This window comes from Silurus aristotelis (genome assembly GCF_946808225.1).
Source record: "Silurus aristotelis genome assembly, chromosome: 11".
Taxonomy (NCBI): domain Eukaryota; kingdom Metazoa; phylum Chordata; class Actinopteri; order Siluriformes; family Siluridae; genus Silurus; species Silurus aristotelis.
Window position 1 is genome coordinate 14,623,033 of NC_139584.1, and position 17,924 is coordinate 14,640,956.

General features: G+C 40.0%; 1 protein-coding gene and 1 long non-coding RNA gene across 2 annotated transcripts in view; one reads left to right on the top strand and one right to left on the bottom strand.

The window, feature by feature from the left end:
• LOC310732916 overlaps positions 1–17,924 on the top strand; it is a 302,995-nt gene that overhangs the window by 129,577 nt on the left and 155,494 nt on the right. The gene's annotated exons all lie outside the window — the stretch shown is intronic.
• The window catches only part of atoh1a (atonal bHLH transcription factor 1a), a 1,863-nt gene continuing 331 nt past the window's right edge, over positions 16,393–17,924 (bottom strand). The window contains exon 1 of the mRNA XM_083555161.1: positions 16,393–17,924. This exon is cut by the window's right edge and continues 331 nt beyond it. Coding sequence (XP_083411287.1) covers positions 17,085–17,903 — 819 coding nt within the window. The 5' untranslated portion in view covers positions 17,904–17,924 and the 3' untranslated portion in view covers positions 16,393–17,084.

Consider the following 17,924-nt stretch of genomic DNA (forward strand, 5'->3'; position numbering starts at 1 on the left):
TTATTCCAGCCAAACCCATGTCCAATACACTGACAAATGATAGTCTTTTCTTAGCTTAATTAAACAATTTTTTAAATGATTGCATGATTTTACAATCTAAATTAATATTAATATTCTTTATGTACATGTTTTGTCTGAAAACCATATATGGAACCAAACTGCTTTTTGGCACAAAACTTTGGACTAATCACTGTAAACAGGGCCAAGCTGCACTTGAGCCAAGAAAGTATATTCAGCACTGTGTACAGTTCTCAGTTGTGTTAACTAGGCTATGGTGTCGCCACTCAGTCGCCTCTTGCTTGTCTCTATGGAGACACCTATAACTTACACCAGTGCCATGCAAACAATAGACACTCTGACACTAAGGTTGATCAGACTTCTGACCTCTCACAGCAGGTCTTCAAATCATGGCTCTCTTCAAAGCTTTTCTGCATCTTATTTTAACAAATAAGCTTCATAATATACATATAGTCCAATACCAATATATCTAAATAAATATACAGAGATAAAATAAGCATACAGATAGCAAGAGATTTACATAAAAGTTTATTGTGAAAGAAGATAATTCAGTGATTATACACCGTGTACTTCTGGCATAAGAAAGTAGATGTAAATAATTCAAGCAAGTTTATAATTACCATTGAAATGTTTTAGAAATACATGACAGGACAGATCTATGTATTTACACATTAACTGACTTTTTGCAATATGCAACCTTGCGTTTCAAATCATTTGCTGGAAACTGTTAAAAACGTGTCCAGAATTGTGTAATTTTGAAAAAGACAAAGTTATTTAACATTATGTTGAATAATGTTATTAAATAAATAATGAAATGTGAAGGCTAATATGTTTTCTGACTGCTCAACAGTAAAATGGTGAATGAAAAAAATGAGTTGGGTTTTTGTAATAAATACATGTTAAAACTGGCACAATAAACCATAATAAGTCCATAATGATTCTTGCCATCCCATTAAATTTGCTTCAGAAGGTGTAATAATTATTTTGGAATCTAGCTAAATGGAGTTAAATGTGCTTTCTCTGTTCTTGTTCATAAGTGTGTCACTATCTAGTCTGTAGTCTTCAATTGTGTCACTCTCCAGTCTCCATGGCTCCATGTCCGAGACCCGACGGCGGCGGGCACTACCTTATCACCGTGGCAACATTTCTGGGATGTCACCCCCCCCCCATTCTGTAAAACACAATGCAGCCCCCATCCAGCAGCAATATCATCAAAAAATTAATTGCTATTGTCTTACTATACATCCATCATACATTATCTAACAGCTGTCAAGACGGGGTTAAAAATGATGATGGATAATACAAATAGATACTAATGATGCGAGTGAATGATGTTGGCATGCTGGTGTAATTAAGCAATTAAACATAAATGATTAATAAAGTGATGGTTTTGAGTCAACACAAGTGGTACCAACTGCACAAAATAAGATTACAAGAGTCTTAAGAATCTTATCACCAAATATGATGAATATTTTGTAGATTTTTATTTTGGAACTTATACTTTATTATATTTGTCCATGTGAAAATCATTAGTATAACATATTTTGCTGGAATGGATGGTGGAGGTGAGAACAGTGCATTTATATAGACTGCCTAATCAAGACAGTGAGAACATGATATTTTATGCACACCAAGTGCGAGAATATTGTGTGTGTGTGTGCACAGTAAGGTACTCTCTACAGTCCAGTGAGGGGTCGTACCCTGGCGGGGCGGAGGCCCAGGATGGTGCTGCTGGGGATTTTAATTAAATCAGACCACAATGAACCAGAAATGAGGGAGAGCAGGAGGAGGGAGGGGGCTGCTATGGTTGATGCGGGGGATCTGACAATCTCCAGGGGTAAAAGGCAGTGTGGGAAGAGAATGTGCACCTCCTCACTAGGTCTCCTCTTTGTGTCATTCTAATGCTTATATACTGTGGGAATTCCCAAGGATTAAAAGATGGAAAGATTTAAATCAAAACGAAGATGTCAATATATGAGTAATTGCAGTTGTTATTATTTTGTCAGTTACATACTGACAAACATCGTAGTATGCATTCTGGACTTTCTAAATTATACTAAGCAAGTGAATTAGCTCACTGTATTTGTATTTGTTTTTGTTATCACTTAGTGATTTGCTTTCCAAAGTGTAATGGTCATGATTTTAATAAATACAAAGACAGGGCTATTTTTTTTATTTTATTTGGTAATTACCTTTTGCTTTTTAGACAGCAAAGAATGCATTCACATATACCTAAATATCAATCATGTGACACTCAAGGAAACAATTAATATAATTTATAATGAGTCATTATTTAATGACTACATTTTAGCATATACTCATTTTTTTATTAAATATTTCTGAATGTCAAAAGCCACTGACTCAAGTGGGATTTAACGAAGCGATTGGAAAATGATATGACCAGGTCACTCTTGTGCATTCAGGGCCATTTAAACCATGAATCAGCCATAAGAGAGCGTGAAGCAGACAATCCTGACAAGATCAGGGATGGATGAGACCTGCAGTCAGACAGACAGGGGGTGATGAGAGATGAGTCCCCTCACCACCCCCCCACTGATGTGGACTGGTGGGGTGGGTCAGAGCGGGACAAGCACTGCAGGGGGGTGGTGACAGCCACAGCAGAGGAGGTTCAGCCCACTGTGGGGGCCGATGTCTGACATGACCTCTCCCAGCGTGGCCTCCCGTCATGGCTTCCAGAGTCCCCCCTGTGCGTGTGATCGATCTTTGTCTCTCCTCAGTAGCTTTCACTGCCAAAGAAGTTTGCATGCAATAACAGGTTTATAAAGTGATTGATTTATCTTTGTATACACACAATAGTTGTTTGTGCTGTAGTCCATCAGTGTTAACAATGACCTTCTTATCAAATGCAATACACCTCAAATGACTGTTGTGCTCAGACAGTGGTATGATCATATATGAAAAGCTTTTAATGTATGTTTATAGCAATGTAAACTTTACGTTTATTAAGCATAAAAAGATGAAATGGTGACCCATCTGTGCATCACTGAATCCTGCCTCTGAAAAATGAGTGACAGCTTCATGCTAGTGTCGTTGTTGAGAGGTGTGATTATCTGTTCTGTAACAAGAGCAAGAAGAGTTGCAAATCTACTCTCTTTTTTTTATCACCATTTGACGAACCATCAAAAAATAAACTGCTTGCCTGTAACTTAAGCTCACATATTTAGCTCGACCTGTTACCTTCACCCGTTTACTCTACCCGCCCTCTTTCCTCTGACCTTCTCTATCTCTTTCCACTTCTGAGTGCTCACGTCTCTATGCCAAAATCTTAGAATCCATGAGGTGCACTTTGAATCTTCCCAAGCATGTCCACCTTTCTGGGACTTTTTTTCCTAACACCACCAATGGATTCCTGCTTTCTTTTACTTTTTCTTTTGCTCTCTCTCGATCTCTCTCGATCTCTCTCTCTCTCTCTCTCTCTCTCTCTTTCTCTCTCTCTCTCTCTCTCTCTCTCTCTCTCTCTCTCTCTCTCTCTCTCTCTCTCTCTCTCTCTCTCTCTCTCTCTCTCCCTCCACTCTTAACCAGGGGCCCGTTGCTGTCACAAAGCCGCCACTGTGTCTCTGACTCCCTCACTCTCTTGCTCTCTGTTTTCCTCTGTCCCTCTGTCCCCACTGGCTCCTGCAGGAGTAGTGGAGCATGAATCAGAATTACTTATCTCCAGCCTTCCCTGCCTCACCTTCCTCTACTCCAGCTCCACAGGACAAAGGCCATGGCTCTTAACAGCAAACAATGATGCAGACCTAAAAAGTTACTTTGCTGCATTTCCCCCTTCTCCACTAGCCCACCCCCCCACCTTAAAGAGTCTTTCTGGCTGTCAGTCCCCTTCCGCAGTATGCATGAAAAGAACATCTAATGGCTGCTTGTTAGCCACTCCACTGGCTGCACTGATCCGTGTTATCTGTCCCATCAGTTGTTCCCGAGATGCCTGTGTGAATGTCAGGATGATCCCAGCCAGGGTCATGTTTTTATTCACCCAATCGGCCGCAGGTCCGATAAGACAATTTGTCAGAAAGAAATCAGAGAAGGGGACTTAGGACACCAGGGTTCACAGTGAGCTCAAGGAGGCCCCCAGACTGGAGAGCCACTGCACTTCACCTTTCATCCTCACTCACCTCTGTATGTTATCTTTCTCTGCTGATCAGATTACATTTTAAGTAATCTAAGTTCACCGAGTCACAAAGGTCTCCTTCTTGTCTTTGGGGTCATTTTAAGTCTTTCACTATTATGTTGGGATATATACAAATTTTTTGACTTTTTTTAATAGAATCTTTTCCTTAAATAATAAGTTACTGTAACTATATATTTCATTTTAAAGACTCAAATTAAATTAAAATACAAATAGGAGTTAAAAGCATGTTTGTTATTTTTTAAACGCAAGATGTACACTATATGGTTAAGTATGTGGACACCTGACCATAACACCTGCAGGTGCATGTTGAGCATCCCACTCCACATTTGATCTCACTTTTCACAGCTATAACAGCACCAACTCTTTCAGGACCATGTTCTATTAGATTTGTTAGATGTGTTTGTCAACCCGGAACAAGTTTGAGATTTCATGCTATTATCTAGTGGGGGGATTTGGGGGTCAGGGAATCTTAATGCAATAATCTCCCTTGGACTGGGGCTCCATGCAAGATCTCATTGTGGGGTCTCAATGATCCTAAGGAAGGTGAGAAATCAGCCCAGAACTACACGGGAGGAGCTGGTCAATGACCTGAAAAGAACTGGGACCACCTTTTCGAATGTTACTGTTACTGTAATACACTAAGAGGTCATGGTTTGAAATCATGCATGGCACGGAAGGTTCCCCTGCTTAAACCAGCACATGTCCAGGCACGTCTTAAGTTTGCCAATGACCATTTGGATGATCCAGAGGAGTCATGGGAGAAAGTCATGTGGTCAGATGAGACCAAAATAGAACTTTTGGGTCATAATTCCACTAAACGTGTGTGGAGGAAGAAGAATGATGAGCATCCCAAGAACACCATCCCTACTGTGAAGCATGGGGGTGGTAGCATCATGCTTTGGGGGTGTTTTTCTGCACATGGGACAGGGCGACTGCACTGTATTAAGGAGAGGATGACCGGGGCCATGTATTGCGAGATTTTGGGGAACAACCTCCTTCCCTCAGTTAGATCATTGAAGATGGGTCGAGGCTGGGTCTTCTAACATGACAATGACCCGAAGCACACAGCCAGGATAACCAAGGAGTGGCTCTGTAAGAAGCATATCAAGGTTCTGGCGTGGCCTAGCCAGTCTCCAGACCTAAACCCAATAGAGAATTTTTGGAGGGAGCTCAAACTCTGTGTTTCTCAGCGACAGGCCAGAAACCTGACTGATCTAGAGATGATCTGTGTGGAGGAGTGGGCCAAAATCCCTCCTGCAGTGTGTGCAAACCTGGTGAAAAACTACAGGAAACGTTTGACCTCTGTAATTGCAAACAAAGGTTACTGTACCAAATATTAACATTGACTTTCTCAGGTGTTCAAATACTTATTTGCAGCTGTATCATACAAATTAATAGTTAAAACATCATACATTGTGATTTCTGGATTTTTTTTTTTTTTAGATTATGTCTCTCACAGTGGACATGCACCTACGATGACAATTTCAGACCCCTCCATGATTTCTAAGTGGGAGAACTTGCAAAATAGCAGGGTGTTCAAATACTCATTTACCTCACTGTATATACAGGTGTGTATATATATATATATGACTAAAGTCAAACATATATTTAGACACATTACACACAATGTTTCACACTTTTATCAGCACAATGTAATTACAGAATCACTAAATGTTCTCAGATTTAGCAAAGTGTTTCTACAGATCCTGTCGAGAAACAGCCCCAGGCAGGGTGGTGGAATTGCTAGTCATCCCTTTTCTTTCTTTTTCTGATCAGTATGCCTGCCCAGTGGTCAGCTTCCTGCTCTACCCAATAATCCAATCATGCCCTGTCCCCATAGTCACAGTGATCTTTTGAATTTTACCGAATACCCACCAAGAAATCTCTTAAGCTGCAGTTATTGCTTGGGATCAAATTTGCTGCGAGAGGGCAAGTCTTTAGTGATGTGATTTCAGTCACCCTAACTCAATCTATTTCAAAAACCTTTCTTTTACACCTTTTCTTTCATCTTGGTTCGAAGCGATGGCATTTTAATTTACGTTCTTGTATTATAACTTATTTCGTTAGCTGCCACTTTTTCTCGCCTTCAACATAGATACAGGTTGGTTATGTCATTGGTAATGACGTTACAGCTCTCCCAGGGACTGTAGGGAGCGTGATTTTTTGGTGGGAATTATGTTATTGCAGATATGTCCCTGCTTCTTGGAGTCCTTGTGTGGATAAGACAGGCTAGTAATAAATGTGTTTGTTCTTCATTTTAAAATATTGAGTTTCGGTGCTTTTGTATATATAGTGGTTTGGTCATTTCTTGCTTGCAGGGGATTGCCATAGTTTTCTCTCCTACTGATGCATTCTGTGCAATAAATATATTAGTTTATGTTTGTTTGTTTGTTTGGTTTGTTTATCAAGCCCTTTCTTTTATTTAAAATAAATTGTAATAATTATTACAAATACTAATGATGAATTATTATTATATTTATTACTATATATAGTTGTTATGTTGCTTTTCTGATATATTTTCTGATGTTTTAATAAATAAATTAGTCAAAAAGACTGATCAAATGGTCAATTTAGTCACAGTATTGCAGTTGTGTGACAGAGAGGGGTGTGTGCGGCCGCTTTAACAAGCTTAATGAAACATGTCAGTGTGTTATTTTACGCTCCATGCCTCAGTCATAGGCAGTCAAAGGCCCCCTATTGAGGAAGCCCTTTTGTTTGGATGCTAGACTATCGTCCCAAAGGTCCAGCATTTCAGTCTTTATCAGTATCTACTACTCCACAAACAAATCTCTTGAACTTCATGACATTGAACACGATTTCCTACAAGTAATCATCACACATACATCTAAATGTTGTCATGTATCGATCATTATTTATACAGAGGAGTGTACAGACTGGGTTTTCTGGCAGGTGGTCAGTGGTGATCCATAGCTCTGTATCACTCAGAGTTGCTCCACCAAAAGAGATGGGGGACATAACCCATGGGTCAGAGATCCCACCACAGGCTTTCACACAGTGGCAGGGAGAGTATTTAACTAGATGACTGACAGGGAATTGATGGCAACAGGAAAAGTGGAAGGAGCCGTCACATCACTGTCAGTCTCAACAGTATAAACCAGTAGGAAACTGGATGGTGCCAGAACAAGCTTCTTTACAATCTTGTGTTGTCTCTGCAATCACTGTTCATTTTAAACAATCTAATTGGATGCACCACTGCATATGTAATGCATATGTCTGGATTCTACTCTACCGGTGGCAAATTCAATTGATTTGACATGATTTGGAAAAGCACATACCCATCTAAATAACAGCCAAAAATGCAAATCAAATAGAAAACAAGAAATTTAACTGCCCAGCAAGCTCAGAGACAGGATTTAGAGATGTACAGTAGGATTGAAGTGTGCCAGGGAGAGCTGCTTAGTATTGTAACTCGGCTTATGAGACACTGAAAGGCAGAACTTCTCAATCAGATTTGAGGGTGGGACCACCTCAGTCCATGAGGTAACAGAGCTCCGCTGCAGATAACATGTTCACCTTTGAAGCAAGCACTTAAAAGGGTCTAAATCTGCAGAATTAAATGGTGTCTCTCCCCCTTGCTTCTGAGAGGACATTTTCTCCTGCTACATAAAAGATCCGGGATCGCATTGCAGCACTGTATTCACTGGTCCACTTTGTTTTCAAATGGTTTTGTTGGTTGTGACACTGCAGTCATCCAACACCTTCTAAGAATCTGAACTGTAAAAAGCTCTTGTTCTACAGCAGCTAACCCAGAAACAGACTCAGGGGCCTAGAGACAAGTGTTGTGGTAAAAATGCTCCCCTCAGGCAGTTCACTTTTAGCACTGTATCCTAGGGCTTCACCAGTGTTTAAGATGGTTAACACAGCCTTTTCCACCACATTATCTACTTCTATCACATGTCCCACTCAGTCTGCTCCTTGACCTATGACATATCACCCCTCAAAAAGAATACCTGTACATGTTACACTAATACTACAATACATCACCCACATACTTGCATGTATGCACATGTAGGTATCTCATAGTAAAAAATAAAGAGTGGTAATCTGGGGTTTTCACAAGAAAAGCTTATTTATGAATAAGCATTCACCGAGTACTTGAATGACACATGCAACACTTGGCCACCTTTGTTTGCTTTGGAGCAAAGGTAGTCATGAATTAGATTTTTCATGCCATAGTAGGAGGGTGTCCATCCCAACAGACAGAAGGAGACTTAGGGACTCACAGAGTCAGGCAACAGAAAGACTATCCACTGCATTAACCTTCTGCGGGCCCGCAAGAGCTCTTTCTTCACTCCTCTTTCAGCAGGACCCAAGGGAGAGGAACTCTGAGCTTGGCCCATTCTCCCTGAGAACTTTGATTTCCTATTAGGTTCCTCTAGCGTAGTGGGAGGGGGGAAGCCTGATCGTCTCACGTTCGATGGCAGGCCCCGTGTGGGACAATAGCCGGGCCCGACCTGGATACAGGCCCTTTTGTTAGCCGTGCCATTTTGTTTTTTTTTGCCCCTGTCTCTCTGGCAGAATACAGAGTGTTTGCATCACATGCTCATCCCCAAAGTGCACACTTTTAGATTGGGGTGGGGGACAAGGAGTAAAAGATTTAGAAAAAAGAGAGAGAGAGAGAGAGAGAGAGAGAGAGAGAGAGAGAGAGAGAGAGAGAGAGAGAGAGAGAGAGAGGGATTATTTATGAGTGTCTTTGCATTAGGGAACAGGGAGCATAGAAAAAAAAACTTTTTTTTACTGAGAATGTTTTGTAAGCATATACTAATTAATCGAAACAGTGAAATAAAATGTAAACAGTAAGATGCAAAAGTAAACGACTCCAAAGGTTCCTGGGTTTAAACAAAGAAAACGCCTATTTTAAAATGTATTTATACAAAAGTTTACTTGCATGTTTAAACTTAACAACGAATGTACGAATATAAGTCCGAAAAAATTATGTTTTGAATAAATAGTTGGGTAAATTGTTTCGACTCTTGCCGAGTAATAAAAAAAAGCATTAATGCTATTAATGAATATTTATTTTACATTCAGAAAGGGAAATATAAACATTTCACTATAATTTCTTTGATTCTGTTGCCTTTGATTTAAGTGCTCTATTAGACATTGTTTTTTAAATTGTCTTTCTTTATCTTTAATAACTAGATGTGATTAAGAGAGAGTGAGTGAGGGGGGAAATGGAGTGTGTCAGAGACTGTGTAATTGACTGATTGACAGGTGCAGTGAAGCAGAACTAATCTGAGAAGGAGCTGGAGGATGTGGATTGGGCATAATGACTTAATGATATGACAACAAGGGATGTAAAAGTTAACCTGCTAGATAAGATAGATAAGCACACAAGTGTGGGAACACACTAAGAGCTTTTCCCAGTGAGATTTAGTTTATCAAATTTGTTAAAGCCCAGTACCTAACTTATTTTATTTAATATTTGTATTTAAAGGCATGTTTTGTGTGTTTTAGTTGGATAGAAATAATAATAAAAAAAACTTTACTTGTAACAAATATTCTTGACTGTGGGATTGTGTGGAAGAATGCGCTGAATATGAGATTAATTGTTTTTGAGACTTGTTAAATAATTACTCAGATTTCTGTCCACTAATTACTCAGATTTCCCGGTGTCCATGAGCTAAAATAATGCAGAAAGGGAGTTCTTTTGTGTTTGTATTATAGTGCACACTGGTTCAGTGAGATGGGCATTTATTTTAAGAACATCCCCCAGGCACTGACAGTCACCTCTCTATTTTTGGGTCTCCTCAATGGACTGATGTTACAGTGGTAACGATAGCTGAGTCATCCTAAGACTGAACAGTAATATTTATTTCACATAGTATCTGAGTCCTTAGGATTTCTAAAAATTTAATTATTTTCTATTATCTATTATCTATTTCAGATAACCATGAGTCATCTTTACAAAAACACAATAAGTCATTAACGCACCTCAATGCTGCTTGTTACTCAGCAGCAATGTGCTATTAAAATCTGCCATACAACATTTGGTGTGTATATAAAACGTGCAGAAGTGCAGAGTGCAGAAAAGAAGCTTTGTTTTTGTCATTTTGAAGTGATCTGTGACCAGCTTTCTATATGCAAATATCAACCTTTACTTTTGTAAGGAAAACCACAAAACTGATCGCAGATCAGATTGCAGCTTCGAACTGGTGCCCCTCTTGTGGTTCTTTGATTTGTATAATTGCTTTTCTGCAACTGTGCATTGTTGGAGATCCTTGTCCGGGGATAAACAAGGGGAGCCCAGAGGAGAAATGAAAGTAGACTTATTTGTGTACCCCTAATTATTTATTTTTTTTATGGGGGGGGCTTGTATTGCATTGGCCTGAAAGTGATAGCCTTGTCTCTCCCTGCCTGACCCGCTCTCTTTTACTCCGCCCACAAGATACCTGATAGTGGGGGTCTCCAGGGACCTGCACCAGGCGAGGCTTTCAGTGGCCGTGAAAGGGGAGCAAAAAAAATGAGGGTGAGGGAGGGAGGGAGGGAGGGAGGGAGGGAGGGAGGGAGGGGGAGAGAGAGAGAGAGAGAGAGAGAGAAAGAGAGAAAGAGAGAGAGAGAGAGAGAGAGAGAGAGAGAGAGAGAGAGAGAGAGAGAGAGAGAGAGAGAGAGAGAGAGAGAGAGAATGTGTGTGTATGTGTGTGGGAGAGGGAGAGAGAGAGAGTAAAAAAAAAAAATCCTAACAATGTACAGTATATATCCCTAGAGAGGGGCTAGTAGGTGAAATATTATCTGCTCAGTCACTTTACAATGGGGGCAAGAGTCCTTTAATAGATGTGGGGCCTTCACAGGTGAGTGGGTGGGACTGACAGCTCTCCACAGTCCTGTTGGAGTTAAATGAGTTCAAGGCTCCAAGCAGCAGGACCAGAGAGGGATCAGAATCCTGAAGCATCCATCTCATCCCTGTTCTTCTGAATTCTTTCTATTAAATCATTCAATAACAATTTATTTTATAATCTATATTATTATAAAAAATGTATAAAATAATTACATAATATTTGGTTTACGTCTGTCTACTATATCATACAGTGTGAGGACCATGCAAGAAAACGAGAAACATAAGACACAGTATATTGATTATAGTACCTAATATTAATTGAGCAATTGACTGTTTTGCAAATATAAAACTTACAAAATAAAAATTTTGCATACATTTTTTACATAATTTAAAGTTTGCATACATTTTTGACATTAATATATCTACTCTGAACCTATAATTAATGTACAGGACAATGATGAAGTGGTCACAAAGTGGTCAATTGTTCTACATATATACCCAACTCCAGTTACTCCAGATTTATGCGATTATGAGGCAATCCACTGTTATATAATTTCTTTAAAACTAAAGAGTCACTTTAATGTGCTATGGTGTAAGTGTCCTGTAGCCATCTTAGACAGTAGTGACACACCATCAGTGGCCACACTCGGCCCCTCACACCTCAGAAGTGGCACAGCATGCTGGACGTAATCCAAGCTGTGAGGAAGTCACCGTAAAGGGTAAATACCCCTACAGTCGAGGTGTTTCCTATACATATACACACACATCCATATCCTTGCAATGAATGTAACTGAGACTCAGAGGCCATTGAACGACATTATAATTGGCCTCACCATTGTAAACTTCTGAATGGGATGGTTACCCAAGAAGCCTCATGTTGGTCTAGGTACATTTGCTTTGAACATTTTACAGACACAAAAGGTCAGCCTGAGGAGGAACAAAGATGAGAGAGCTCTGCAGTGTTCTTTCAGTTTTCCTTTGGCACTGTGAAGAAAGACAAGTGGACAATGCTGTCTAATAAACAGTTCATGCTTCCTTTTCCTTGTGCTGCAGGCTAATATTTACACTACAATCAAAGACTTTGTTTAGAAAAGACTTGTAATTTAATTGTTTTTTTTTTATACAATTAACAGAATAATTTCACACTTGTAACTGTTGCTATAGTATATGACTTCTACCAAGGGATGTTATTAACTTGAACCTGCTAATATGTAATGTCATCAAATCTGAATGTCATGATCATTACATGGGAAAAAAAGGCATGTAGCAAACACTGCACTAGATCTCATACAAGAACACTTCCACAAAGTATGTAACACTGTTCACTGTTCTACACTGATATGCATCATCAAGAGCTACAGACTGCTGTGAAAAGCTTATACATTATTTATGCCATCATCTCATGTGACATTTTCTATTATTTTCTCTGCTTGCTCAGATAATGATCTTCCTAAAAAGGCACCAGCTTGTTTTTTTGTTTTTTTATCTCTGTGGTTCATCCACAGGTGCGCTCATGCCACATAAAATTAATGTTTTATGCAGCCTCTTCAAATTTAGATCCAAACAGTCCTTTTGTTGCTGAAAGAGCAACAGATACCCAATGAAACTAGTTTGGGCTGATACACTGGACTTAAGACTTAAGACTTAGGTTCAAAACTGTCAGAGGATATGTGAAGATGAACTTCTTGCTCCTCCTGTGGTGTGACTTCCAACTTCAGTGCATCTTATCTCTTAGTGCCATGCGCTCTCTCTCTCTCTCTCTCTCTCTCTCTCTCTCTCTCTCTCTCTCTCTCTCTCTCTCTCTCTCTTTCTGTCTGCTTGTTGCTCAGGCTTGCAGCAGATGGAGAGTACGGCCTAGTTTTAGCTTTTGTTCTGATGTCCCAAGAGACTCCAAGCCCTTTTTTTCAAACTCCTACTCTCCTTATCTCCTGTGAAATGTGGGGACTTTGCTTTTCAACAGGGGAAAGCAAAGAAACATGTACCTTGTCCATAGTTGTTTACTAAAAAAATGCTGATTTTTTTATTATACCGTGCAGAATATCCAAGTGTGTATGCATATCAATTGATGCAGGAACAACAAGAATCTGATCAAAAATAAAAGAATTAAGCAGGGTAAAATAATTTGAAATACTATAAAGAAACAAATAAATAGTTCATCTCACAATTACTGTATTTGTATAACAGTTCTACTGTTATGCTATTATACAACTATAATATTAAATCCCATGCACTTAAGAAAACTGCAATATGGGAAACTTTGCAGTACCTGTTGATAATTTTGTTCATATGTAATGCTTACTCTACCGTATGATCAGCCCAGCCCCATAAATAATTAAATATGCAGTACAGCAGAATTGAATTCTTCGTTTAGAACAGGTTGTGCAACTCTGCTTTACACCGAATTACATTTAGTGAATAAATCTAACTGCCAAACGTCTCGCCAGAGCAACTTGTTGGCGAATAAGTTATAATACAAGATAAGAGAAGTAATAATTTCGTCTGAAAAAATATGAAGGCGGTGAATTAAATGAAGGACGAAGCGAATAGTTCGATTTTTATGAACATATGTTCTTATATATCAGATCAGATATCTAAATAGACAGCAATGCGCGCTCTGTTTACGCCCAAAAAATAACTATTTAAAGCACGTGAGCGCTCAACAAGTTCAACAATTGGAACGAGTAACTGCTTATGGTTTTATAAACTCTTTTAGATTGTGTCGCCACATTCATTCTCTTGTTCCACACGCGCGCGCAAGCAGGGAAGGTCGAGTTGATGCGTTTTTAGCCACAACGCTGATGCATGCTCAATATTTCATGAGACGTGAAACCTTAACTTATTCAGTCTCCCAGCTGTTACCACGAACACTGCACAAATAAAACGAAGCAACACAGTCCATGCAGTCGGTACATTTACATAGGAGTTTGGTGCTCGCATTGGGAGCAGAGGGGCAATTACTTGAATTACTAAGTAGTCCGTTTGCTTAAAAAGAACTTGTTGTTTAAATAATCAGGTTAAGAAAACACGTGCATGTTTCAGATCATGTAAAGCATGAAAATGCTATAGTAGTCTGGGATGCTGAAAATAATTCAATTCATTTGACTCAATCAATTATATATTTTTTAAATCATATAAACCCACACATGCAATTTTCTTGCGGAGTTGCTTCTATATATTTGGGTTAATATCTTTGTAAAAGTTCAGGTTTGGACCCTTATCTGGAAGGAAAATATTAACTTTTGAAAACACACCTGAAGATCTTATAAAGACATGTTTCCTTAAAGCACTTAATAAAAGGATTTTTCTTTTGCGATTAAACCTCGCACCATTTTGAATCGTGCACGAAACAACCGATATTATACCGACAACGTCAAAGTTAACACATCTCATAATGATCTTTTACTAACAATTTTGCCGCAGGTGGAAAAAAAAAGCCTCAAAACTTTAGGGTTCCGAAATTTGAGAGTATTAGTCGTTAACAGGAACAATGCACGTGCCTTCAGGCGTTCAAGGAAAGATAAAGGTATAAAAATAAAAGTTGTGAATAATTGATCACGGCGAGGGTGCACATGATATTGCCTGTTATTATCCACGTGCTAATCTGATTGGGTAAAACGCGGGGTGGGAATGTAAAAAAAAAAGAGGCAGGTACTGAGAGCGCGCGTAGTCGTTAATAATTTGTTAGCGTTTCCAGGGAAATGTTTTTTTGCGATTGTGAAAGCGTAAGCGGGAAAAACTTTTGAAAAAAATTTGATGTAAAAAAAAAAATGCACAATAAAATGTATGCAAATGTTAATCTCGAGCGTGCGCGCGTGCGCGAGTGATAGAAAACCCTGGAGCATGCGCTGGCGAGCGTCTGCTATTTGCGTTTTGCTCCTTGTGTGTAGTGCGTGTGTTTGTGTGGGTGCTCGCGCACGCGCGTTCGCTCGAGACCCGGTGCGTATTGGCGGACGCGTGAGCGTGTGTGTCTCTGGAGTCAGGTCCTGAGGGACACGGCAGCTCGCGGTGTGTAAGGCCGCGGCGCGCTCACCAGCTGACAGCGCGTGCTACTCTAAAGACATTCAACACCGCGCGCACGGGCCTGCCAAAAGAGCGCGCGCCAATTAATATACACCACTGCAGCGCGCTATTCTTTACGTTTAAAACTTATAATGCGGTCTTTTGAGAGCGACTGCAGGATGTAGCGACGATCTGTCTGTCGGCCACTGAAAAGACAAATAACTGCAGCGATAAATAAATGAATATAAAGGGTTGGTTGTGAATATTTATCATGTTGTAACGTACAGTAGTAGCATATGGACGGCGAGGAGCCCAGAAATATACGAGCCGAGCAATTAACCCGACAACTGTTGCTCGTGCAACGTGTAGCAAATAATTTATTGCCATTAAATGTGTTGTTTTCCATTTTTCTAAACCAAATATGAAGTTATACAAGGTACAAGAACCTGAAGACATGTTTGCAAGCGTCGCAATATTACTACTACTACTAATAATAATAATAATAATAAAGAAAAATGTAAACGAGCATATTTAGGGTATAAAACGCATACATTCTTTTGATTGTATTATTATTATTATTATTATTATTATTATTATTATTATTAGTATTAGTAGTAGTAGTAGTAGTAGTAGTAGTTTTAATTATTGTATTTATTTTTTAAATTATTATTATTATTTTTATTATTATTATCATCATAATTATAATTATAATAATAATAATAATAATAATAATTATTATTATTATTATTAGTAGTAGTAGTAGTGGAGGTGGTGGAAGCTGTTGAGGTTGAAGTAGTTTTTGTAGTTGTATTAAGAGCAATGATACTAATTATTATTATGTTTTTATTATACATTATTAAACACTTGCTATCGGGTATCATGTTTTTTTTTTGTGCGAAAGTAAATGATAGTAATTGATGCAACAGTAAATGATTTATCCTGTAGTTTAGCTCTTTTTTTTAAGCTTTACTCCGTTTTTGCGTTTCGTTTTTATATGAGATAAAGCCATTATACGTCCAACAATGTGTTTCATAATTATGTTTGATGTTTATATTTGAAGAAAACTGGCAATACACTGCAGCTCGAACGTTATTTAAATGATAACTTTCTGGTGGTTCGCGGCTTTCTATAAGTTTTTAATCGACAGGGTTTTTTTTTTATCACTAAATTATTCAGTAAGGGGAGATCTCAAACACCCTAACGCTTTAAACGCTTCAGAGTCTAACACTGTTTGTTCTATTTTGTGCCATTTTTGAGTAAATATAGATTCAAATTGTTTCACAGTCAGCATGCTGAATACACCATCCCATGGCATCATCATCATCATCATCATCATCATCATCATCATCATCATCATCATCATCACCAAAGACACGTCTTGGATTCATATAAATAGTACAATGAGCGTTTTTAGTTTCTGGTCATTTTTATTCCAAAAAATTCAAATAAGTCATAAAGCATGTGGCAAAATCTAATTTTCATAACATAAAACATAAAAAGATAAGGCAAACGGAAATAAATTAATAAAAGACACTTTGATAGACACCGTCTTCAATCAGATGTTGAATACAAACAATTACCTCGCGTCCAAATCAAATATTCAAACTTAGGAAATGTACAAAACATCTAATGGCTATATTAAATATTATTGACAAATTGGCATTACTAGGCTAGATGAAAACAGCAGGAAAAATATCGTCCTATTACAAAGCGTGTTTCTCAAGCCTATGGCCCTTATTTAAAGTGCAAGTGAAGTTTAGAAGTTTCAAATTCATCGAGTTAAAAAAAACAACAAACAAAACCCCCCAATCGTATTCTATAAAATTATCGCATATGGATAAACTGGGTCATATTTATTTTCGGAAGACATATTTTGCATGACATTTGGGCCCATGGCACTGCTGCGCGCGGCAGTTGATGTGGCGTGGGGAATCTCGCCAATGTCACGACAAGGCAAATATATTATATTGGCGTAAACGTTACTGAAAAACAACATCATCAACAACAGCGTACATTATAATGGTCATGAAATCGAAATCAAGCCAACCAATTCAAACGGTGACCTATCGCAAAAGTGTAGGGCGAATACAATTGACACGAAAGTTCACTGTCGGTCTCCTTTCAGTGTCTCTCAAAGGCGCGTTGGCGGCTCAGCTTCAGTTCACACAGCTCGTCTTCGCTGTGCAGCTCCGCGTGTGTCTCATCCGAGTCGCTGAAGTGCGAGTGTGGTGAGAACTCCCCATCGCTCCGACTCGACCGCGGGGAGTCTTTGCTGCACTCAGAGGCGGACTTGTCCGTTCCGAGCGACACAAACGCGTCTTCCTCGTACTGGAACGAAACCCCGGCGAGCTGCACGGAAAACGAGTTTGGTGATCTCTCTCCTCCGTAGACGGGCGGCAATACGTCACCATTACGCGCGTCATCGTCTGCGCCGGGAGCACGCAGCAAGTCGTTCAGCGCGTTGATGTAGATCTGTGCCATCTGGAGCGTCTCGTACTTGGACAGCTTCTTCTCGTTGTCGAAGGAGGGGATGACGCTGCGCAGCTCGTCGAAGGCGTGGTTCAGGCCGTGCATGCGCCGGCGCTCGCGCGCGTTCGCCGCCATGCGTCTCTGCTTCTGCACCACGTTGGCGGTCTTGCTGGTCGGGGCGCGCTGCCTGCCCTCATCCGGCCGCGCCGCTCCCTTGAGGCGGCACAGCTCGCGCACACGAACGGCGCCCCCCACCCTTGCGCCCTTGCTGCTTAAGTGCGAACCGGACACGCCCTCCGCGCTCGAGGAGCCCGAGCTGTGCGCCGGGTATTCCGCGTGCGCGGGAGCGAGCCAAGCGCGTGCGTCCCCGCCGTCTATCAGCGCCAAAGCGAGCGGAAAGTGCTCCCCTCGCCCCGCGTCCGACTGCACCGCCGTCCGCGCGTCTTCGCACGAGCTGCCCATGAGGTCCATTTGCTTGTGGTTTGCACGTCA